The following is a 24,802-nucleotide window of genomic DNA, read 5'->3' as shown; positions in this document are numbered from 1 at the left end:
GTTTTCTTAGTCTTATCACTGTTACTCGCCCAATTCACCTCATCCTTCTCCTCATTATCATTGTGCCTAGTTATTTGCCCAAATTCTGCCTTAATGGCTTGGATTTTGTTCAAGTCCTCAATCCCACCCCCTCCAAACTCCAAGTCTTCCAGCCCCCTCCACACCCCAAGTCCTCAAACCCCCATCTCCCCACTCTCTGCCCCCACCACCCCAACTCTGTTCTCTCCTCCCCCTTTGTTCAAGTCCTCAAAATCCCCCCCTCCGACCCCAAGTCCCCTCCTGACCCCAAGTCCTCAACCCCCACCAACAAAGCCTCAACCCTGCTTCCCAACTCTGTCCTGTCTCTGTCCCCACCCCAACCACTCCAACTCTCTGTCCTAAACTCCCCCTTTCTTATTCAAGTCGTAAACCTCCAACCCCAGGTCTGCAGCTCCCCCTTTCTTCTTCAAGTCCTCAGCCCAACCGCATGTATACGTAAAAGTCACTAACTGTTAAGATTGCTAAGCTTTCTGGGTAAACTAAATCAATGAAAAGGAAATTATACGTTGACAGAATTGACTGAGTAGTGTGCGGTTATTATTTTTTTAAACTTCTGGTAGGTGTGCGAACCAGCGACTCTGAGTCGATACACCGCCCGTGAATTTCTGTGCTTCCGTTCATGCAAGGTATTTGTCGCAGCGTTCTTTTGTACGCCTCACATGTGCATGAAAAGAAAGTGTGAGCTACCATCTGTAAGGAGTTCTCGGTTCTGTTTGTCAGGGAATCCGTTCCTCACAGAGTGTGGAGTATTTAGGGAGTTTGCTGGGAATGTCATTTGACTGCATTCTTAACAGTTAGTGACGATTACGCTAAGGTTTCTCAATGATGTAAATTGACGAAAATGAAATTAATTCGTTGGACAGAATTGACTGCAATTTTTTTTTTTTAATGTCAGTATCATTCAGCATTATATTGCTGTGGTTATGACGTTTACTCTGAAATCAACCAAGATTATGTTTACTCTTAAATTTACCCAGATTATGTTTACTCTTAAATTTACCCAAGATTATGTTTACTCTTAAATTTACCCAAGATTATATTTACTCTTAAATTTACCCAGATTATGTTTACTCTTAAATTTACCCAAGATTATGTTTACTCTTAAATTTACCCAAGATTATGTTTACTCTTAAATTTACCCAGATTATGTTTACTCTTAAATTTACCCAAGATTATGTTTACTCTTAAATTTACCCAAGATTATGTTTACTCTAAAATTTACCCAAGATTATGTTTACTCTTAAATTTACCCAAGATTATGCTTACTCTTAAATTTACCCAAGAGCTCAATTTATTTATCAATGAGGATTTATCATTCAGCATTAGATTGCTGCGGTTACAACGTTTACACCATTCACAAACAATCGCTCAACTTGCATTTGTTAACCCGGTTCCACCGGGCTCTTCTTACGGAATTAGTTCCCAATGGAGTGTGGAGTATTTCGTCTTTGACAGGAATGTTCTTTGACAGAATAATGGCAGGAACCCATGGAAAATGTCCTCAACCCCTTTTCTTCTTCAAGTCCGCATCCTTCCCTAAACTACCTCCCAACTCCAAGTCCATATCCCTTCCCCCTCCCAACTCAGCACCATTCCCCCCACACCCTCCCAAGTCAAAGTCCACATCTCTCCTCCTTCTCCCAACTTCAAGTCTGCATCCCTCCCAACTTTCTCAACTCCACATCCACATCTCCCCCCCCCCTCTCGCAACTCCAATCTGCATCCCAACCCCCTCCCTCGCACGGATTAACACAGACCGATCGCAAAGTTGAGCCTATATGGAAGTTATCCCTCTCGTTTTCAGCGTTTCATTATTTTCGTTAATTTGTTCTCCTAATATCCCCAATTATTTGTGGCTATTAGGACAATGTGCAAAGATGTGTGATGTCAAGAGGTTTCCTCCACCGAAGGCTACGGCACAACCCTTCAGGACTCCACGCTCAGGAACCCCTCAATTCCGATCACGTCGAATAAATTAATTAAATAAAAGGCCGCTTTTGATTTGTCGGTTAAAACAAGCCTGTTTCTGGAGCGATGTGTGTTGAGGTGTTTTGAATTAATCGCACAGCGGGAGCCGTTTTGAATTACGGGGGCAGTGAGATGCTTTTGAAGAATGTTGCGGTTACATGACAGTGAAGTGTTTTTAATAAAATGGCGATTACATCGCAGTGAGGGTTTTTTTTAATAATGTGGCTTACATGGTGGAGAGGTGTTTTTAATACCATAGCAGTGAGGTGTTCATAATAACATAGCAGTGAGGTGTTCAAAATAACATAGCGGTGCGGTGGTTATAATAATGTGGCGCTGAAGTGTTTTTAATAACATAGCGGTGAGGTGGTTATAATAATGTGGCAGTATGGTGTTTTTCATAATGTGGCTTACATGGTGGAGAGGTGTTTTTAATACCATGGTGGTGAAGTGTTTTTAATAACATGGTCGTGAGGTGTTCATAATAACATAGCGGTGCGGTGGTTATAATAATGTGGTGGTGAAGTGTTTTTAATAACATAGCGGTGAGGTGGTTATAATAATGTGGCAGTGAGGTGTTCATAATAACATAGCAGTGAGGTGGTTATAATAATGTGGCGGTGAAGTGTTTTTAATAACATAGCGGTGAGGTGGTTATAATAATGTGGCAGTATGGTGTTTTTCATAATGTGGCTTACATGGCGGAGAGGTGTTTTTAATACCATGGTGGTGAAGTGTTTTTAATAACATGGCCGTGAGGTGTGCATAATAACATAGCGGTGCAGTGGTTATAATAATGTGGCGGTGAAGTGTTTTTAATAACATAGCGGTGAGGTGGTTATAATAATGTGGCTGTGAGGTGTTCATAATAACATAGCGGTGAGATGGTTATAATAATGTGGCAGTATGGTGTTTTTAACAATGTGGCTTACATGGCAGAGAGGTGTTTTTAATACCATGGTGGTGAAGTGTTTTTAATAACGTGGCAGTGAGGTGTTTTTAATAACATGGCGGTGAAGTGTTTTTAAATACGTGGAATTGAGGTGTTCATAATAACATAGCGGTGCGGTGGTTATAATAATGTGGCGGTACGGTGTTTTTAATAATGTGGCTAACATGGTGGAGAGGTGTTTTTAATACTATGGTGGTGAAGTGTTTTTAATAACGTGGAAGTGAGGTGTTCATAATAATATAGTGGTGGGTGGTTATAATAATGTGGCAGTACGGTGTTTTTAATAATGTGGCAGTGAGGTGTTCATAATAACATCGCGGTGCAGTGGTTGTAATAATGTGGTGGTATGGTGTTTTTAATAATGTGGCTTACATGGTGGAGAGGTGTTTTTAATAACATGGTGGTGAGGTGTTTTTAATAACATGGCAGTGAGGTGTTTTTCATAACATGGAAGTGAGGTGTTCATAATAACATAGCGGTGCGGTGGTTACAATAACATGGAAGTGAGGTGTTCATAATAACATAGCGGTGCGGTGGTTACAATAACATGGCAGTGAGGTGTTCATAATAACATAGCGGTGCGGTGGTTATAAAAATGTGGCGGTATGGTGTTTTTAATAACATGGCAGTGAGGTGTTCAGAATAACATAGCGGTGAGGTGGTTATAATAATGTGGCGGTATGATGTTTTTAATAACATGGCAGTGAGGTGTTCATAATAACATAGCGGTGCGGTGGTTATAATAATGTGACGGTATGGTGTTTTTAATAACATGGCAGTGAGTTGTTCATAATAACATGGCGGTGAGGTGGTTATAATAATGTGGCAGTGAGGTGTTCATAATAACATAGCGGTGAGGTGGTAAAAATAATGTGGCAGTGAGGTTTTCATAATAACATAGCGGTGAGGTGGTTATAATAATGTGGCAGTGAGGTGTTCATAATAACATAGCGGTGCGGTGGTTACAATAATGTGGCAGTGAGGTATTCATAATAACATAGCGGTGCGGTGGTTATAATAATGTGGCGGTACGGTGTTTTTAATAGTGTGGCTAACATGGTGGAGAGGTGTTTTTAATACTATGGTGGTGAAGTGTTTTTAATAACGTGGAAGTGAGGTGTTCATAATAATATAGTGGTGGGTGGTTATAATAATGTGGCAGTACGGTGTTTTTAATAATGTGGCAGTGAGGTGTTCATAATAACATCGCGGTGCAGTGGTTGTAATAATGTGGTGATATGGTGTTTTTAATAATGTGGCTTACATGGTGGAGAGGTGTTTTTAATAACATGGTGGTGAGGTGTTTTTAATAACATGGCAGTGAGGTGTTTTTCATAACATGGAAGTGAGGTGTTCATAATAACATAGCGGTGCGGTGGTTACAATAACATGGCAGTGAGGTGTTCATAATAACATAGCGGTGCGGTGGTTATAAAAATGTGGCGGTATGGTGTTTTTAATAACATGGCAGTGAGGTGTTCAGAATAACATAGCGGTGAGGTGGTTATAATAATGTGGCGGTATGATGTTTTTAATAACATGGCAGTGAGGTGTTCATAATAACATAGCGGTGCGGTGGTTATAATAATGTGACGGTATGGTGTTTTTAATAACATGGCAGTGAGTTGTTCATAATAACATGGCGGTGAGGTGGTTATAATAATGTGGCAGTGAGGTGTTCATAATAACATAGCGGTGAGGTGGTAAAAATAATGTGGCAGTGAGGTTTTCATAATAACATAGCGGTGAGGTGGTTATAATAATGTGGCAGTGAGGTGTTCATAATAACATAGCGGTGAGGTGGTTATAATAATGTCGCAGTATGGTGTTTTTAATAATGTGGCTTACATGGTGGAGAGGTGTTTTTAATACCATGGTGGTGAAGTGTTTTTAATAACATGGCCGTGAGGTGTTCATAATAACATAGCGGTGCGGTGGTTATAATAATAAAGTGGCGGTGAAGTGTTTTTAATAACATTGCGGTGAGGTGGTTATAATAATGTGGCAGTGAGGTGTTCATAATAACATTGCGGTGAGGTGGTTATAATAATGTGGGAGTATGGTGTTTTTAATAATGTGGCTTACATGGCGGAGAGGTGTTTTTAATACTATGGTGGTAAAGTGTTTTTAATAACGTGGCAGTGAGGTGTTCATAATAATATAGTGGTGGGTGGTTATAATAATGTGGCAGTACGGTGTTTTTAATAATGTGGCAGTGAGGTGTTCACAATAACATAGCGGTGCAGTGGTTATAATAATGTGGTGGTACGGTGTTTTTAATAATGTGGCTTACATGGTGGAGAGGTGTTTTTAATAACGTGGCAGTGAGGTGTTCATAATAACATAGCGGTGCAGTGGTTATAATAATGTGGCAGTGAGGTGTTCATAATAACATAGCGGTGCAGTGGTTACAATAATGTGGCAGTGAGGTATTCATAATAATATAGCGGTGAGGTGGTTATAATAACGTGGAAGTGAGGTGTTTTTAATAAGGTGGCTTACATGGCGGAGAGGTGTTTTTAATACCATGTTGGTGAAGTGTTTTTAAGTACATGGCAGTGAGGTGTTTTTAATAACATGGCAGTGAGGTGTTTTTAATAACATAGCGGTGCGGTGGTTATAATAACATGGCAGTGAGGTGTTCATAATAACATAGCAGTGCGGCGGTTACAATAATGTGGCAGTGAGGTATTCATAATAACATAGCGGTGAGGTGGTTATAATAACGTGGAAGTGAGGTGTTTTTAATAAGGTGGCTTACATGGCGGAGAGGTGTTTTTAATACCATGGTGGTGAAGTGTTTTTAATAACATGGCAGTGAAATGTTTATAATAACATAGCGGTGCGGTGGTTATAATAATGTGGCAGTGAGGTGTTCATAATAACATAGCGGTGAGGTGGTTATAATAACGTGGCAGTGAGGTGTTTTTAATAATGTGGCTTACATGGCGGAGAGGTGTTTTTAATACCATGGTGGTGAAGTGTTTTTAATAACATGGCAGTGAGGCATTTATAATAACATGGCAGTGAAGTGTTTTTAATAACATGGCAGTGAGGTGTTTTTCATAACATGGCAGTGAGATGTTTTTCATAACATGGCAGTGAGGTGTTTATAATAACATAGCGGTGCGGTGGTTATAATAATGTGGCAGTGAGGTGTTCATAATAACATAGCGGTGAGGTGGTTATAATAATGTGGCAGTGAGTTGTTCATAATAACATAGCGGTGAGTTGGTTATAATAATGTGGCAGTGAGGTGTTCATAATAACATCGCGGTGAGGTGGTTATAATAACGTGGAAGTGAGGTGTTCATAATAACATAGCGGTGAGGTGGTTATAATAAGGTGGCAGTGAGGTGTTTTTAATAATGTGGCTTACATGGCAGAGAGGTGTTTTTAATACCATGGTGGTGAAGTGTTTTTAATAACATGGCAGTGAGGCGTTTATAATAACATGGCAGTGAAGTGTTTTTAATAACATGGCAGTGAGGTGTTTTTCATAACATGGCAGTGAGGTGTTTATAATAACATAGCGGTGTGGTGGTTATAATAATGTGGCAGTGAGGTGTTCATAATAACATAGCGGTGAGGTGGTTATAAAAATGTGGCAGTGAGTTGTTCATAATAACATAGCGGTGAGTTGGTTATAATAATGTGGCAGTGAGGTGTTCATAATCACATCGCGGTGAGGTGGTTATAATAACGTGGCAGTGAGGTGTTCATAATAACATAGCGGTGAGGTGGTTATAATAACGTGGCAGTGAGGTGTTTTTAATAATGTGGCTTACATGGCGGAGAGGCGTTTTTAATACCATGGTGGTGAAGTGTTTTTCATAACGTGGCAGTGAGGTGTTCATAATAACATAGCGGTGAGGTGGTTATAATAATGTGGCGGTACGGTGTTTTTAAAAATGTGGCGGTACGGTGGTTATAATAATGTGGAAATGAGGTGTGCGTAATAACATAGCGGTGAGGTGGTTATAATAATGTGGTGGTACGGTGTTTTTAATAATGTGGCAGTATGGTGTTTTATTATGTCTGCTCAATAACATTGATGATGTATGCTGAATGAGCACTTTGTTTTCAGCTGTTCAGCTCCTTTTTCCTTTTCTACTATAACTATTTTAGTTTGCAAAACCCAATGGCAAAAATGTATGAATAACAAAAATGGAAGCATTGTGTGACAATGTAGTTGTTTAATAGCTCTGTTGAAGATAAGTTAAACAGCACGGCGATGGAATGGTGAAAAAAATGAGTCTTACCAGATTGATCCCTCCAGAGAGATCACGAGAGCACATGCTACCTAGAGTAGCCATACCCGCGTTGCTTTCATCGAAAACTCCACCTCTAGGATAGACAAGGAAGTCTGTTAAGGACTCATTATTTATTTTGTACGATTGGTTTGGGAATGGAAAAGGGCGGGGGGGGGAGTAGCGTTGGCTACCTGGAGGAAAGGAAGACAAGGGGAAGGTGAGTATAGGAGAGAAAAAGCAAGGTTGGGGAGAGTGTATGGAGAGACAAGTGAACGATTTAGAGAAGAAAGGGTCTAATGGAAAAATGGAATCAAAAATTGCACCATTTTTGCGTATATAAAAAGACAGAGCATTTAGCAAAGTAAAGTCTCACTGTGGTGTATATATTAGGGTAGATGTGAAAACTGGTGTGGACCAACTCATTCACTGACACAGAATGCTATTGGAAAAGGTGTCACTCAGGAGTAATGGAATGGGCAATCCCTAAGGAAAGTACATTTCTCAATTGATTTTTTTTTGGGGGGGGGGGGGGTCGGCGACCTCTTTTCACATTTTGCAGATTAAAAATTCAGATTAGATTTAAAATGGATTTATATAATTTTGTATTTCATTTCAAAAGCAAAATGTATCATGCGATATCATTGTTGCGCAAAGCTACATGTGTGCAGAATTGTTTAATTTTTAAGCACCTTTGTATTGTGTAATATCAATTGCATATGTCAATGGAAACATCAACTTACAGTTAAATGAGACAATAAGGTGATGGGTAAATTCGACAAGTTTGTCGAAACATGCCAAAAGATTGTTGGATGCGCTGGTAGTCAGTAAGCATTGTGATCCACCAAATACCATGGGTGGTGCAGGCAAACTCTCACTCAGGAACAGGTGTGGATAACTTTGACATAATCCATATTCAAGATACAACATCAACTCGTGGCTAAACTTAATGCAAAAATGTTATGGTTACTTTCGACAACTTTGTGGAAACAATTTGCACAACAGAGATTCAATAAAAATGTAATGTTTAAGTTTGAACAAAATAGTAATTGTCTGACTTCCATGATGGCATAAAATTGGAAGTGGATATAAAGGAAGTTAAACTGGAGTTCTCAAAAAGGAAGTGAAGAAAAAAGCTTAACTCAGAAGTTTTGCTAAAATGTCTTGCTTGTGGTTGGTCAGAGATGTCGCATTGACTGTACATCATAAAAAGCACAACTATAAAGTGTCATTCATAATACGAGTAAAGGTTTGCTTGAAAACAGAACATGCTACATGATGGATGCAGATTAGTACTTATGTTATAAGAGAGCCGTTTGTGTGTCTGTGTGTGTCACCACTTTTCTCAAGGATGGCTGAATGGATCTTTGACAAACTTTCAGAGCTTCATCAGTGAGTTCCAGGGAATATTTCACAAAAAAATAAAAATAAAAATAAAAGCAACTACATTTGAAAATCAAAAAATATATTGCTCTACAGTGCCAATGCCTTCATATATATATATATATATATATATATATATATATATATATATATATATATATATATATATATGATGGGCAATATTAAGGCAATATTAAATGATCCCAACCCCATTCCTTAGTGGGTGTAGGGAAATGTTTGAGGCCCCGACAAAAAAAGACCGGGCAACACCAGGTAACTCTGTGAGAAGTATATGAAACCCAAATGTATACATGACAAAGATTATAATTGACATTTTTTAAATTCAGATTTATACACACAAACACACACACACACACACACACACACACACACACACACACACACACACACACACACACACACACACACACACACACACACACACACACACATACACATACACTTTTATTAAATTTGCGACAACAAAGAATCCCACTTTGCATCTTGAACATGGGAGGGTAGCCATGTTTTTTTTTGGGGGGGAAGGGGTAAGGAAGAGATTGGGGAGTGAGAAGGGATGGGGCTTCCTATAAAAATTATAGGGGGTATAAGGGGTAGAAGGAATTTTCAATAAAATGACGTGTGTGTGTGTGTGTGTGTGTGTGTGTGTGTGTGTGTGTGTGTGTGTGTGTGTGTGTGTGTGTGTGTGTGTGTGTGTGTGTGTGTGTGTGTTCAGCAGCTAACAGGGCTCAAACTCAGGACTCAAGGATCCTAAGCCAGCCACCCGAGCCACGAAGCCAACACCAGGCTATAAAATGGCATTAAGGAATCCTTATACTGCATATAAGAGCGAAGTGTGTATGTGTGTGTGTAATTTAATTCACTCACCCCACGAGCTGAGCATTGTCATGGGCCACTCGGTGGAGGAGGTCTGTCCGTCGCCACTTGAGGAAGCGTTTCATAGTCACAGAGGAACTGTAGTCATGCTGGATGAGATCTCCATTCGACCACACTTCCACTCCAATTAAAGCCACTCGTACATTGAGAGGCCGGTAGAACTATGGAAGAAGCATAAAAAAGGCAATAATGAGACCGATTAGAGACCCGATCAAGCATCCTCCCCCTCCCCCCCCCCCAATTTTTATTTGAGAAACAGGAGAGAAAATAATGGAATGCATGGCACAAGCACAAATATATAATGTGTGTAATGGAAGGCGCTGACTATATTTTGTTACAAAGGCGAAGGAAGCATGAATTTGTGGAATGGCATTGGACAAATCATCTTCTGTGTCAACCCCCCCCGTCCCCCCTCCCCACCCCTCTCGACAACATTTGGCCTAATGGAAAAGCAAGGTGCTAGAGGCGATGTCATGATTGTGTGGCAACAGCTGGGCACTATAAGCAAGGAATAAACAGAGGAAAGGGAGGGAGAGAGAGGGGGAAGGGAAGGAATATTACAACCTGTGTGCAGCATAGGATAGGCAAGATTAAAGGTTTGATAAATACAAATCTGAATGGGTTTGGGAAAATACGTGTAAATTAAATTATCTCACTCAAATATGACAGGCATTTCAGGTTGTTTTTACTTCAACCGACAAAACAACCCAAAAGTAGTACAAGGGTGAGCAGAGATAAGAGATGAAGATACATTCCAGATACACAATAAAAAGGTAGAGAACAGATGTGAAAGCAAAAAATAAACACAAGAAAAGTTATTACATTGGATAATAGTTTGCACAGACGTGGAAAACCAAATTTAGAGGAGAATCCCAGGACAAAAAAAGCTGTTTTCCAGGACTTTAAGCACATGCTTTAAGTTCAAGTGATACTGGATTTTCCAACATCACAATAAATTCCCAAAAAACTTAAATCGTACAAGCTGCTGAATTTTTTGATGGAACAAATCAATTTAGATGAATGTTTGGATTAGATTTGGGAAGAAAGACAATAAATATAAAGGAAATACAACTGAGGTACAAATACCTGTTCTGAAGCCAAAAAATTCTGTATTATGGGAGTTGGACCTCTTGCAAAATCATGTGACACTATGCTTTGGTGCTTGGCACCACTCACATGACTCCAAAGTGTGCTTTTCCCCCATATTCCCGATATTGAATGTCTTCTCAAAGATCCTGCATCTGGCCTTGTGAAGGGACTCTTTCATGAGCCAATCCTGACAGTCGATGTGACTCAGCTATGAGGCAAAGCTTTGACATTCAATTGTCTTCATTTTCCATTATAAGCAGCACTGCACATGCTAAGTATCTACCTCCTGCTGAATCGGGAGTTTCTGTAAACATGTACAATTTTTGTACATAGTTTATGCATGATGCGTGAGAGAACATTTTGACCCGGCTTTGGTAAATCCCTGGAGAAAGTTAAAATTGGAAACGTTCTCTTCAAGAGACCGGTGGAATTAACAATTTGGATCAGGGGCGCAGCAGATTATTTATATCTGTACCATCCTTTCGATTTTGCAGGTGTTTCAAGGCCTTGGATAAGTTTTCCAGGACTTTCAAGCACTGGCTAATGCTCTCATTTTTTCCAGGACTTTCAAGGAGTTTCATGGACCGTGCCAACCAAGTGATCATGAATCTTCACCAATCCAAGATTCCAAACAAAGTTCGACAAGGCCAAAAATTTTATTTAATGATGATGATAAAAAGTTGGGTTCAGTTTCCCAAATGATGCCAAAAAAAACAAAGTGCTCACCATTTGTATTCATCAAGCAAAAGTTCCCATCCCAATGATGGGAAAAGTTAAAGTTAATCTATGAATTTAAATTATTTCATGGACTTTAAAATGGTTAATTGTGTTGCACTCTTGGGTTCGCTCAGAGCCAAAGCTCTAAAGCATTGGCTCTTAACCTGGGGGCGTGAGTAATTTCCAGAGGGGGCGTGAGCCGGGAGGAAAAAAGTAGGAATTTCTTTAATTATTTTTGGAATGATCTTAACAAGTGTTTGCATTATATCGTGATGAACATAAAAAAACAAAAGTATCGCCTTTAATCATTTTCGTTTTCTATTCGCTACTGGGCCTACCATTTTCTGTATTAAAATTAATTTTGGAAGTTAACATTTATTTAAATTTAATATCAAAATTAAAATTTTATTTTAATTTTAATATTAAAATGTATTTTTTTCACAAATTTGCAGTATCCATTTCAAACCAAATCATTCGCAATGAGAGCAAAAAAGCGGGAGTATCTTGACGAATATATTCCATTTGGATTTGTGTCCCTCTAACAAGGTGACACAGAGGTACCCCAGTGCGTAATGTGCTTCAAGACTCGGAGCAATGATGGCATGCGGCCCACACGCTTGGAACGCCACTTGAAGACAATGCATCCTGCTCTCGCTGCCAAACCCAAGGCATTCTTTGAAACAAAAAGGCAGTCCTTGAAGCAAGCTAAGATGGACAGCAGTGGAGTATTTAGGCAACAGACTTCAAAGGTTGTTGAGGCTTCCTATGAGATCGCCATGTTGATTGCAAAGAGAAACTAGAGTAATTCGACTGCGCGCAGTCGACGGGTTTGCCTCCGCTCTCCCACACAAACACTTGAGTATTGACATATTTGACCATTGACCTTTATCATATCTGACCCAAAATCGAATCAGTTAATTGCCCTGTCTAACTTTACGTTTGTACCAAGTTTGATGAAATTCTGTCCAATATTTCTTGAGTTAGGGTGTAAACAGTAGAATTTAAGAGTTTGACCTTGACCAAGGACCCTTGACCTTTACCACATCTGGCCCAAAATCTAATCACCTAATTGCCCTGTCTTACTTTACATTTGTACAAAGTTTAATGAAATTCTGTCTTTTATTTCTTGAGTTAGGGTATAAACAGTGAAATTTCAGAGTTTGACCTTGACCTTTACCACATCTGGCCCAAAATCTAATCACTTAATAGACCTGCTTACTTTACATTTGTACAAAGTTTGATGAAATTCTGTCCAATATTTCTTGAGTTAGGGCGTAAACAGTAAAATTTCAGAGTTTGACCTTGACCTTTATCACATCTGGCCCAAAATCTAATCACATAATTGCCCTGTCTTACTTTACCTTTTTACCAAGTTTGATGAAATTCTGCAATTTGCTTCTCGAGTTATCGTGTAAACGAAAATTCGGACGGACGGACGGACAACCCGGAAACATAATGCCTCCGGCACCCTTGGTGCATATACATATCTATATATCTGTGGTGTGGTGGTGCATATCTGTATATACATCCATATTTATATATATATATATATATATATATATATATATATATATATATATATATATATATATATATATATATATATATATATATATATATATACACCTGTGTCGTAAGTCTGTGTCGTAATGTATCCCTGTGTCGTAAGAGGCAACCAGGGTTGCGTCAGGAAGGGCATCCGGCGTAAAACATGTGCCAAATCACTATGCGGATCATATGGATGATCCGCTGTGGCGACCCCTAACGGGAGCAGCCGAAAGAAGAAGAAGAAGAAGAAGAGATATATATATATATATATATATATATATATATATATATATATATATATATATATATATGTATATATATATATATATATATATATATATATATATATATATATATATATATATATATATATATATATATATATATATATATATATATATATATATATATATACACATACATATTTAAATATCTGTATATACATACATATTTATATATCTGTATATACATACATATTTAAATATCTGAATACACATACATATTTATATGTATGTATACACATACATATTTATATATCTGTATATACATACATATTTATATATTTGTATATACATACATCTGTATATACATACATATTTATGTGTGTGTGTGTGTGTGTGTGTGTGTGTGTGTGTGTGTGTGTGTGTGTGTGTGTGTGTGTGTGTGTGTGTGTGTGTGTGTGTGTGTGTGTGTGTGTGTGTGTGTGTGTGTGTGTGTGTGTGTGTGTGTGTGTGTGTGTGTGTGCGCGCGCATATACACAAGACCTCAAACAAAATTAAATTGAAGTAATTAGTGCTTTATTTGGTTAAAGGTTCGATATTTCAACATGTTTTTTGATTTGAACTGTCAGAAATCCCGATTAGTTGTAATAAATGAGTTCAGCAAGTATGCATATGCAGGAATCAAATTAGAATAAAATACTTGTAATAGGCATTGGGTTGGGCACAAACACAAACTCCCAACCACAGAAATAGAACTGGGAAAACTGGGGAAGAAGCATAAATGGAACAAAAAAAAAACTTTATAAAAGAAGGTGAAGGAGCAGTCGGATACCCGATAATCTGAAAACATAGAAAGATTTGGGCTTTGGGAGGGCTCATGAAGGTAGAAAAGATCATTGGTTTGGATTGGATGATGACCTGAGATGGTGGTGAACAGCTGCCTTGAATGTCATTAAGTGATTGAGGAAGTTGGCTCCACAGGTGATAGAAGAGAGGAATGAATGAGTGGAGGTGAGTAGTGAGCCAGGATTTTGTGAGTTTTAGCAGAAGTGCGTTCCCAGAATATTGAATGTAACCTGCAGAAACCTGAGGGGATGGGATTTGGGGGGTTGGGGGGTGGGGGGAGGGGTGGGCTTTTCCATTTTCAAGGCCAAGTTAGATATGTGGTTTTTCCAAGAAAGATCATGGGTGGTGGTGAGGCACAAACGTTTTAATCTATCTATAATTCCAGCAATCTCTGTGTGTGTGTCTGTCTGTCTGTCTGCGACCGCCGTTTCTCGATGACCGCCAGTCCGATCTGATTGAAACTTGCCAGGAATATTGCGGGGGACCCACAGATGTGCCTTTTCGAGGTTTGATGTCAATCGGACGAGCGGTTCCCAAGTTACGGCCATTTTACTGCTTTTTCAGTGTTGAAAAGGTGTATATATGGCAGCTTAAGGTGTCGTTCCACCTTCTCACCTTATCATGCCAATTTTTTCCCAAATTATTAATAACCGGACGATCACTGGTCCGATCAGATTGAAACTTGCCAGAAATATTGCCGGGGACCCGCGGATGTGCCTTTTCGAGGTTTGATATCAATCGGACGAGCGGTTCCCAAGTTACGGCCATTTATCTGTCGACCAATGACAAGACACGGTGCTATGACATCACGAATGACGTCACAATTAATGGTTATTTATTTATTTTATTTTTTTATTGCACGTTTGACGGTCCGATCTGATTGAAACTTGCCAGGAATATTGCTGGGGACCCGCGGATGTGCCTTTTTGAGGTTTGATATTAATCGGACGAGCGGTTCCCAAGTTACGGCCATTTATCTGTCGACCAATATCTGCGAGAGAGGGGGACGGGAGAGGGGGGATGAGAGTGGGGGCGAGAGAGGAGGGGGGAGAGAGGAAGGGCGGGACTAGGGGGATAGAGAGGGGGGCAAGGGAGGGGAGAGAGAGGGGGCAAGGGAGGGGGAGAGAGAGGGGCGAGAGAGGGGCGAGAGAGGGGCGAGAGAGGCGGCGAGAGAGGGGGGCGAGAGAGGGGGGCGAGAGAGGGGGGCGAGAGAGGGGGGCGAGAGAGGGCTGCACATACAGGCATTCAGCTACGGGCACGCACCTACGGGCCCGCCCCTACGGGCCCGTACTAGTGTGATTAAATTCTTCAAGAATTTTGTTAAGGAATTAGATGGGACGGTTGACCAGATGGTCATTTGTGAAAGATACAGAGAGTGTGAGATTTGTCAGGATTGAAAGACATATTCCAAGTGTTTGACCAGCTTGTGATTTTTTTTCAAGGTCTGAAGAGAGGGAAGATGCTGCTGCCTGCCCATCTGAAGGACTATGGCAGAGAGCGTAATCATCAGTAAAAACATGAAGAAGATCTTCCAGAGAGTCAGAGAGATTGTTGATGAAGATTAGGAACAGGACTGGGCCCAAGACACTCCCTTGGGACACTCCAGCATTGACAAGGATTGGAGAGGAGATGAGAGGATTCTCTTGAGAGCAGCATGTTGGTTATGAGAGTCAAGAAAGTTCGTTAGCCATATGTTGAATTGGCCTTGGATGCTTTCGGCAGAAAATTTGGAGATCAAGTAGGGATGCCAGACTCCATAAAATGCTCAAGATATGTCGAGAGATGGCCCTGATTTCATGTTTGACATTGAAGAAGAAACATATGCACGGCAATTTAACTACACTTAAAAATTGTGAGAACATCTCAATAGCCCCAAAAATAAAATTCACCCCAAACTATCTGTGGCATATGTTTGACCATCGTACCTGAACCCTACTTTTATTTTTGACCTGATTGAGAAAGCATCCTTGAAATTATGTCATACATACCAAGTCGATCTGATGAGCCAGTTCAATCATCCTGTTCTGCACTTTTTCCAAATTCTTGCTTAGAGACTGATACTGTCAGAGGGGAAAAAAATAAAAATAAAACACAACCAAGTTACTGTCACTTACTTCATTGTAGGCTACACGAACAATAGAATAGTCATTCGATAGCCCGCCTGAATGCCAGATCCAAGGCTGACTTTTTTTTTGCATCATGTTAAAATCTCATGATACCTCTCTGTTATCAGCGACGAGGTAGAGCTCCACATACTTCATCTCAGATATCAAATCACGCTTCAGCTGCAGGCAGATAAATATAAAACAGGTCATTTCGTACCACATTATTGCTTGAAATTAAATCGACAGTTTCAAGGAGAAGGGAGATGAGAGACTTGGGCGTGTTAATTAATCATGGATAGTCAACTTCATGTGTACTACATACATCAATTAAAAACAACATTAACAAGCTCAAATGAGCTAAGAGCCTCGTCCTCTTAATTATGACGTCATAAAAACGAATATGACGTCATTGTGATGTATCAGGTTTGCGATAAATTATCTGTGCTAATGCCCGGCTTGATTCCCACAAACAAAATTCAAACAGCTTGCCTAGTTTCGGAGATAATGGTGTAGGCGATTTCCATTAGCGGCGATATTATAACGTCAACTTTTTTTCCAGGAAGAATTTCCAAAATCGGAGATGGTTTCTGCCTGCGCGTGGGCTTTCTGCATATACATGGTAAGTTTCACGAAGATCCGATGAAAACTCTGGGTTGTGAAACAAAAAAATGTCAAAAAATAGGAATGACGTCATAAAAATTGATATGACGTCATATTGATGTATCATAAGTGCGGTAATTCATCTCTGCTAATGCCCTGTTCGATTCCCGCAAACAGAATTCAAAAAGCTTGCCAAGTTTCGGAGATAATTTTTTAGGCGATTTCCATTAGCGGAGATATTTTGACGTCATAACTTTTTTTCTCGGAGGAATTTTCAAAATCGGAGATGGTTACTGTCTGCGCAGGGTATTTTTACATATATACGCCAAGTTTCAGGAAGTTTCGATGAAAACTGTAGGCTGTGAAACAAAAAAGTCCACAAGAAGAAGATGAACAACAACTTGAGTAAGACTTAGAGATCCTCCACGAGGATCTAAAAACAACAAAGATAAAATGAAGAACAAAAAGAAGAACGACAAAAGGAAAAAAAATAATAATAATAATAAGAAGAAGAAGCTTCATGAGAAAAACTTTCACAAAATAACTTGCACAATGATGCAGAAAAGCAGACTTCAAGAGAAAGTCTTTTGTTGCAATGGTTGCACTGATAAACATGCTCTCGTTTACACAAGCCCTTTCTGGTTCATTTCAATTGCCCTCTAAGTGTCAGATTGATGCATATTCGTTGAGAAACTTAAATTGGAGGAAAGCTGTTTCGATAGAAACATGTGCAGCAAGTTGGATGTTGACAGACATCGATCGTGGTATTCACGTCATGCATTCTGACCAGAAATGCCGTAAACCAGTTTCTTAATGATATAACCAAAGTTAAAAGCGCAAGTACTTTAATCCTCATCATTAATGTACGAGTTTGTCGACAACTCTAAAGCTTCTTCTTATTATTATGATTTTTCTTCTTCTGCAGCCACAATTATTCCCACATTCTTGTGTGGTTGGCTGGGGAAGGCCTGGCCCAAGCACCCTTAAACACTGCAGGGAAATCAAATAAATAAAGCTTTATGATCCCAAAAGCTGTAATGTACAGGTACATACAAATAAATTATTATAATCAACAACAACGTCATTTAAGAAATGACAATTGTCAACTTCAACTCAAAAGACATAAAACATAGCAAATGTCCTGGAGCTGTTAAGAAGCTTTAACATGGATTTTAAACAGAACAAGAAAAAGCTTTACTCAAATTTCATTGTTTATTAATATTGTAACATATATTGGAAACATGTACACGTAGCAAATCACATGAAACAATGGAGTAATTATATCGTAGTATTTTGTTTCGATAAACCTGGGAGTTAAATGGTTAGTTTGGCGGAAATGTGTGTTGTGCTTGTAGAGAGGCTTTCCCCATTCTCCTCTCTTTCTCCTTTTTCTAAACTCTTCATAAACTTGAACCACAAACATGCATACCAGAAGCCCCACAAACCAACAACCTCACTCACATAGAGTAGCCTGCAATCGCCATTGGCGCAAACGCCATAAACGGCACCTTCGAGTGGACACATGGAGGAAGTGATACAGCTTTGACAGCCCCGAAGGAGCGCAGTCATCAATGGAGCAAAACCATCGAGTTCTGTACCAGCCTGTGGGCACCAGCGGATCACAGGAACCAGCCAATGAGATCTGCTGGATCGCAGAAGTGAGGACGTGTGAGGCAACAGGCTGTGTGCCTATAAAGTGTCAGCAACACCTGGGAGCCAGACAAAGGAGTTTTGAGTCCAGAACAGAGATTGGAGCTTGGAGTGGAGTTGTCCAACACAGAGGCGGGTAGATCGCCGAGGAAGGGGCTCCTGGGCATGGTCACCACACACCTGCTGCCATTCTCCTGAGCTGTATCTCGCTCACTCCATCTAAAACTCCAGAGCATCGGCGGAGTTCGCCAATGGTCCTTTTCAGGATGCCCATCATACTTCCACACCTTACACTCTCGCACCTCCACACAAACCCATATCGCCGACTCCCTCTGAACGCCAGAGAATCAACGGAGTCACCAATGGTCCTTTTCAGGACCCACATCACACTTTTGTACCCCACACACCAAACCTCACACATTGCACCTCTTCACCCACCCACATCGCTCACCCAGTCTGGTACCACGCAAGTCAGCCACAGCTCACGTTCAGGTAAGGGCAGGGTCACATGCATACCCCACTGCTATCACTCATATGTCTGTCAAACCTCCGCTTCTTATTTCCCCGGATTGAATGTGACACCTCGGTTAATTGTGCTTAGTCATTGTCGAAGGGGTTCTTCTGTGCATTGACAAGGCTTTTTCCTGCATGGCTTTTTGTGACTTGTAAATAATTGCATTCTTGAATTATATTCCCTTTCAAACAGTCCGGTTGTGAGTTTCCATTGATTCTACATGGCTTTCTTTATCACAGAGTTCACCCTTGCCATGTCGTTACCGGTCGTTAGAAGCCAGCACATAATATACAGTCAAGCTCAGCCGTATCCTGGGATTGGTTGCGCATTGGGAAGCACAGTACTCTATCTGGGGGGTTTAATTTGCCGGGACGGTAAAGCGGGATTTGGACGCTGGGTCCTTCCTAAATTAAAAGTGTCTCAGATGGCATCTGTGGTTGTTCAACAACCCGTCGCACCACAGAATTATCTTCAGGATAGCTATCAGGGAAGTAGATTCAAGAATTCCCCTCGTAATACTCCTCTGATGCGAATCCGTAACAATATGATTAAATACCATAATATTCAAAGGTTGGAGAGCACCAAACATCTCTGGCAGACAATGGAGGAACTATGGCAAATGTCGACCCTTTCAGCGACGTTCTTACATTTTTCTTTTCGATAGGCTATTCTTGACAAAAGGGGGTGTTCGGTTAGAGTTAGGGGTATATGATCGGTTTGGGTAAAATATGACATCAAACCTCTCTGTTTTAAAGTTTTATTAACGAACGTGGCCGAGTGGTGAATCACTGAATCATATTTTTAACGACTTCATCACATGATCAAAGCTTTTGAAGATGTGTTGTGGAATGCATTTAGAACTGTGCAATGCTGTTAGACTCGTGGCCGCCCTTTGTATTACAGCAAGTCTATGAAACATTCTTAAATGTGGTCAATGTCAAGAAAAATAGATGTCTGAACGCAAAGGAAAGGCAACACGTGGGACTAAATTTCAGACCAAGTGGAAAACAGAGATAAGGAGAGGTATAATTATATTCCCTCTTGAGAAAAAGACAGGAAAATGGGGAAGAGGGGTTGGGGAGACTTGGGAGTAGGGATGGGGGGAGGGGGGAAAGATGGGAGGAAGAGGTAATTCCACTAAAAATTAAATAATTAACAAGAAATGGCTTAGGCAAACTTACACTTTACATAATATTAGCAAAGCAAACTTTGTGTCTCACCTTACAAGGCAAGAACATTTAAAGTTACAATTTAAGTATAAAATAGTGAACATCGCTTGTTTTAAAATAATGAAAAAGTTTGAGAGTTTACGAAAGCAAAGGGATCTTAATACCCGTAATGAAGACTCTTGCATCGGCAGGTCATTCTCAACATGCTCTCCCTCGTGCTCATCGACCAGGCCACAACGACCTCGAGTACGCACACTCTCAAGGTGATAAACAATGTGCAGGCCATCCTCATCCCCAGCCAAGGGCTCAACTGCCAGAGTCCTATTGGCGAGGAGTAGAAGTCCCCTAAAAATAAATAAATAAATAATAAAGTTACGTGTGATTTGGAATCGAAACTTCACGGCTTCCCATCATGACACAGTGCCCAGACCTGCCAACCTCGACAGAATTATTACTAGAAGGGCACTTGGTGGAGTACATACCTCCGCCCCGTAATGCCTGATCCACGAGAACATATCGGGCACAACACATTTTTGAAATATCATGCTATACAGTCCTATATCGTTTTTGGCCCGATCTCTCAATGGGAAAGAATCACTTTTTAAACTAAATAATTCTCGTATCCAGATCCGGATTTGGATCTTCACCAAAATCGAATCAGTTCGTCCTTTATCACACTTTGTCCACAAAATTTCATCCAGATCCGTCCGCAACTTTTTGAGATATCCTGTACACAAACAGACAAACAAACACAGACAGACGGAAAGAAATGGGTGAAAACATAACCTCCTTCACCTTCAGTGGCAGAGCTAATAATGAGATTTATCTCAGAGAAAAAAGAAACAGGAACAAAAAAGAAAGCAAAAAAACTTTTATGCTAATTTTTTAATAAATTCTAAAAACTCAGTAAGAAATCATGTCTCACAAACATTGAAGGTGTGCTCATGGCTCTTCATGTGCCGTGCCTTCAGAAAGCATTCACACCCCTTGACTTTTGTCACATTTTGTTGTGTTACAGACTGAATTTAAAATGGATTGAATTTCAAAATAATTTGTCACAAAATACCCCATAATGACAAAGTGAAAACATTATTTGCGAATTTTTTCACAAATCAATTGAAAATGAAAAGCTGAAATGTCATGCGTCAATAAGTATTCAACCTCCTGAGTCAATACTTTGTAGAATCTCCTTTGGAAGTGATTACAGCCTCGAGCCTTCATTGGTATGTCCTGTATCAGCTTTGCGCATCTGGATTTTGGGATTTTCTCCCATTCTTCCTTTCGGATTTGCTCAAGCTTTGTCAAGTTGGATGGGGAGTGTCGGTGAACAGCAATCTTCAAGTCTTTCTGCAGATTCTCATTGGGATTCAATTCTGGGCTTTGGCTGGACCATTCAAGAACTTTCACATTCTTGTTCTGAAGACATTCCAGTATTGCTTTAGCTGTATGCTTGGGGTCATTGTCCTGTTGGAAAGTAAATCTTTGCCGCAGTTTCAGGTATTTTGCACTCTGAAGCAGGTTCTCCTCAAGGATTTATCTGTATTTGGCTCCATTCATTGTTCCCTCTGTCCTTACAAGTCTCCCAGTCCTTGGCACTGAAAAAGCATCCCCATAGCATGATTCTGGCACCACCATGCTTCACAGTAGGGATGGTGTTACATGGGTGTCTCAGGTGTATCTCGATGCTTACCCCCCATTCTTCAAACTCTTACATCATAGTTCTTGCTACTTCTCTCTTTTGACTCTTACTCTTTGTTTCACTTTTCAGATGCACACTTCTTTGCTGTTCCTTCTTGTACAGTTGCATTCCACCACAAGCACCAAACTCTGCTCTGTTTCTGCCAGACGCAGCACTTTGCATTCAGGCCAAAGAGTTCAATTTTTGTCTCATCAGACCATGGAATATTTTATCTTATGCTCTCAGAGTCTTTCTGTGCCTTTTTGCAAACTCCAGGTGTGCTGTCATGTGCCTTTTTCTCAGGAGTGGCTTCCGTCTGGCTGCTCTACCATAAAGCCAAGATTTCTGAAGTGCCTCAGAGATTGTTGTCCTTCCAGCAGGTTCTCCCATCTCAGCCAAGTGGTCATTGTGTTCTTGGTCACCTCCCTGACCAAGGTTCTTCTTGCCCAGTTGCTCAGTTTGATCGGACGGTCAGATCTAGGAAGAGTCTATGTGGTTACATGTTCTTTCCATTTCCTAATGATGGAGCTCACTGTGCTGTTGGGAACTTTCAACACTCGAGAAATGATTTTATACCCTTCACCAGATCTCTGCCTCCTGAGAATTCTACCTCGGAGTTCTACGGAAAGTTACTCAGACTTCATGGTGGAGAGTTTCTTCTCTGACATGCACTGTCAACTGTGGAACCTTAATATAGAAAGGTGTTTCTTTCTAAATCATGTTCAATGAATGGAGTTGGCCACAGGTGGACTCCAATAAAGTTGGAGAGACACCTCAACAAGGACAAGGTCAACAAGGAAAGCCAACACAGGTGGAGGCCATTCAGCCCATCATGCCTGTGCGAACATCACACCAACCCAAGATCATTTTAATTAATGAAAGAAAAAAAAGGAATTTTTTTTTTGTATTTTTTTGTTGTAATTTTATATTTTTATTTTTTCCTCTTTTCTTTGCCTCGGAGAGAGGGCATGGACTTGGTTAAAAACACACATCGACCACACAACCCCCCCTTAACAAGACCGCCACCAACAGCACTCCGTACACAATCACCCATCAATGCTCAAACTACCTAAAAGTCTTATCAACATCCCCATACCCCTCGATCTCCATATCTTCCAGGTACCGATCTAATTCTAATTTAAACTTATCTACTTTTTCTGCTGCCACGACCTTTCCATGGAGACCATTCCATGCATTAACTACTCTCTGAGTGAAAGTCCCCTGCCTTACTACCGTCTTAACTCTCCTCTACTTTACTCTCAAGCTATGGCCCCTGGTCCTATCACTGTCTACACTGTTGAATAATTCATCTGCACTTATTTTATCTATACGTTTCATTATCTTAAACATCTCTGTCATATCTCCTCACAGCTGCCTCCTTTCTAGTGATTAAAGCCCTGTCTCCTTCAGCCAATCCTCATAGCTGAGCCTAACTCAGCCCGGAATCAATCTTGTAGCCCTACGCTGAACCTTCTCTATGGCATCAATGTCCTTCCGGAACTGTGGTGACCAAAACTGCACACAATATTCCAGATGTGGCCCTCACTAAATTCCTGTACAATGTCAACACCACCTCTTTTGATTTACAATTGATCCCCCTTCGAATACAGCCTAAAACCCTATTTGCTTTACCTATAGCTGCCCGGCATTGTGCTGCCTGCTTACCTCCCATATCTATTACCACCCCCAGATCCTTCTCCTGTGTGACACGCTCCAAAAATACTCCTTGCATCCTGTAATCTCTATTTTCATTGTTCTTCCCCATCCCCAACACCTTACACTTGCTCAGGTTAAATTACATCTGCCAGTCTTTTGCCTAATCCATACAAGTATCAATACTTTCCTGAATCTGATCACCACCCCCCCCTACTATCCACCTTACTTCCAAGCTTTGTGTCATCCACAAATTTGGAAGTTTACTCTTTACCCCATTATCCAAATCGTTGATGTAAATAATGAATAGTAATGGTCCGAGTACTTATCCCTGGGGTACCCCGCTACTTACATCCTCCCAGCAACACATCCTCCCACTCACAGCCACTCTTGGCTTCCCACCACGAAGCCACTTTGCAATCCAATTAGCTACCTGACCAGCCACTCCACAAGCCCTCACTTTGGCTAACAACCTCCGATGTGGTACCTTATCAAATACCTTTTTAAAGTCGAGATATACTATGTCCACTGCCTTTTCCTCATCCACCCAATCAGATACTGCTTCATAGAACTCTGAAAGATTTGTTAGACAGGAACTACCTTTGGTAAACCCATGCTGACTACCTTTAATTAGTTTGTATTTATTTAAATTGTTCCTCATCCGGTCTTTAATTAATGTCTCCATCACCTTCCCCACAACTGAAGTCAAACTAACAGGTCTATAGTTTCCCAACTTCTTCTCTGGATCCTTTATTAAATAATGGTGTTACATTTGCGACTCCAATCCTCCGGTACCTGTCCTGACTCCAGTGAACTATTGAAAATATCCGTTAACATCTCGGTTACCTGCTCAGCCACCTCCATCAACACTCTCGGTTGCATATTATCTGGACCCGGAGCCTTATCTTCTCTTAGATTATCTAGCTGTTCCTTCACTTCCTCCACTCCAACCTGGATCTTCTGCAAAAGCCCTTCCTCACCTCCTTGATAGATACTCTCAGCTATTGACAATTCTCCTGACTGTTCTTGTGTAAAAGTTGAAGAAAAATACCTGATTAATAAGCCTGCCATCTCACTTTCATCACTAACCACTCTCCCGGTGCTATTCCTCAATGGGCTCACACTGGTCTTAACCTGTTCTTGTTCTTCAAGGATGATGATCTCAAGGATGATCAAAGGAAATTGGATGCACCCGAGCTCAATTTGGAGTATCGTAGCAAAGGGGATGAATACTTAATGACTCAACGCATTTCAGATTTAATTAATTAGTAAATGTTTTCATTTTATCATTTTGGGGTATTTTATGTACATTGGTGAGAAATTTTTTTTAATTTAATCCAGTGTAAAGTCAGCCTGCAACACAACAAAATGTGACAAAAGTTGAGGGGTGTGAACACTTTCTGAAGGCACTGTACTTAACACACCTTGCGTTGATTGCCAGTTAAGAAAAGAAAACAAAAAGCCACTTTTACTTGTTATGCAGGACAAAAACCTGCATAAAAACCAGTCTTCCATCAAGACTG

At 40.4% G+C, this 24,802-nt stretch overlaps 1 protein-coding gene across 11 annotated transcripts in view; it reads right to left on the bottom strand.

Moving 5' to 3' along the window:
- LOC147033930 (disintegrin and metalloproteinase domain-containing protein 12-like) overlaps positions 1-24,802 on the bottom strand; it is a 135,776-nt gene that overhangs the window by 78,146 nt on the left and 32,828 nt on the right. For all 11 annotated transcript variants that reach the window (XM_085873424.1, XM_085873430.1, XM_085873439.1 and 8 more), the window contains exons 6-10: positions 20,113-20,293; positions 16,130-16,195; positions 15,899-15,970; positions 9,481-9,650; positions 7,222-7,306 (exon numbers count right to left, since the gene is read on the bottom strand). In XM_085873424.1, coding sequence (XP_085729550.1) covers positions 7,222-7,306; positions 9,481-9,650; positions 15,899-15,970; positions 16,130-16,195; positions 20,113-20,293 — 574 coding nt within the window. The remainder of the gene's footprint in view (positions 1-7,221; positions 7,307-9,480; positions 9,651-15,898; positions 15,971-16,129; positions 16,196-20,112; positions 20,294-24,802) is intronic.

The sequence above is a fragment of the Eptatretus burgeri genome, chromosome 1 (genome assembly GCF_056783735.1).
Source record: "Eptatretus burgeri isolate ZD-2024b chromosome 1, Ebu_testis_v1, whole genome shotgun sequence".
NCBI lineage: Eukaryota > Metazoa > Chordata > Myxini > Myxiniformes > Myxinidae > Eptatretus > Eptatretus burgeri.
This window is presented reverse-complemented; position numbering and strand designations above follow the sequence as displayed.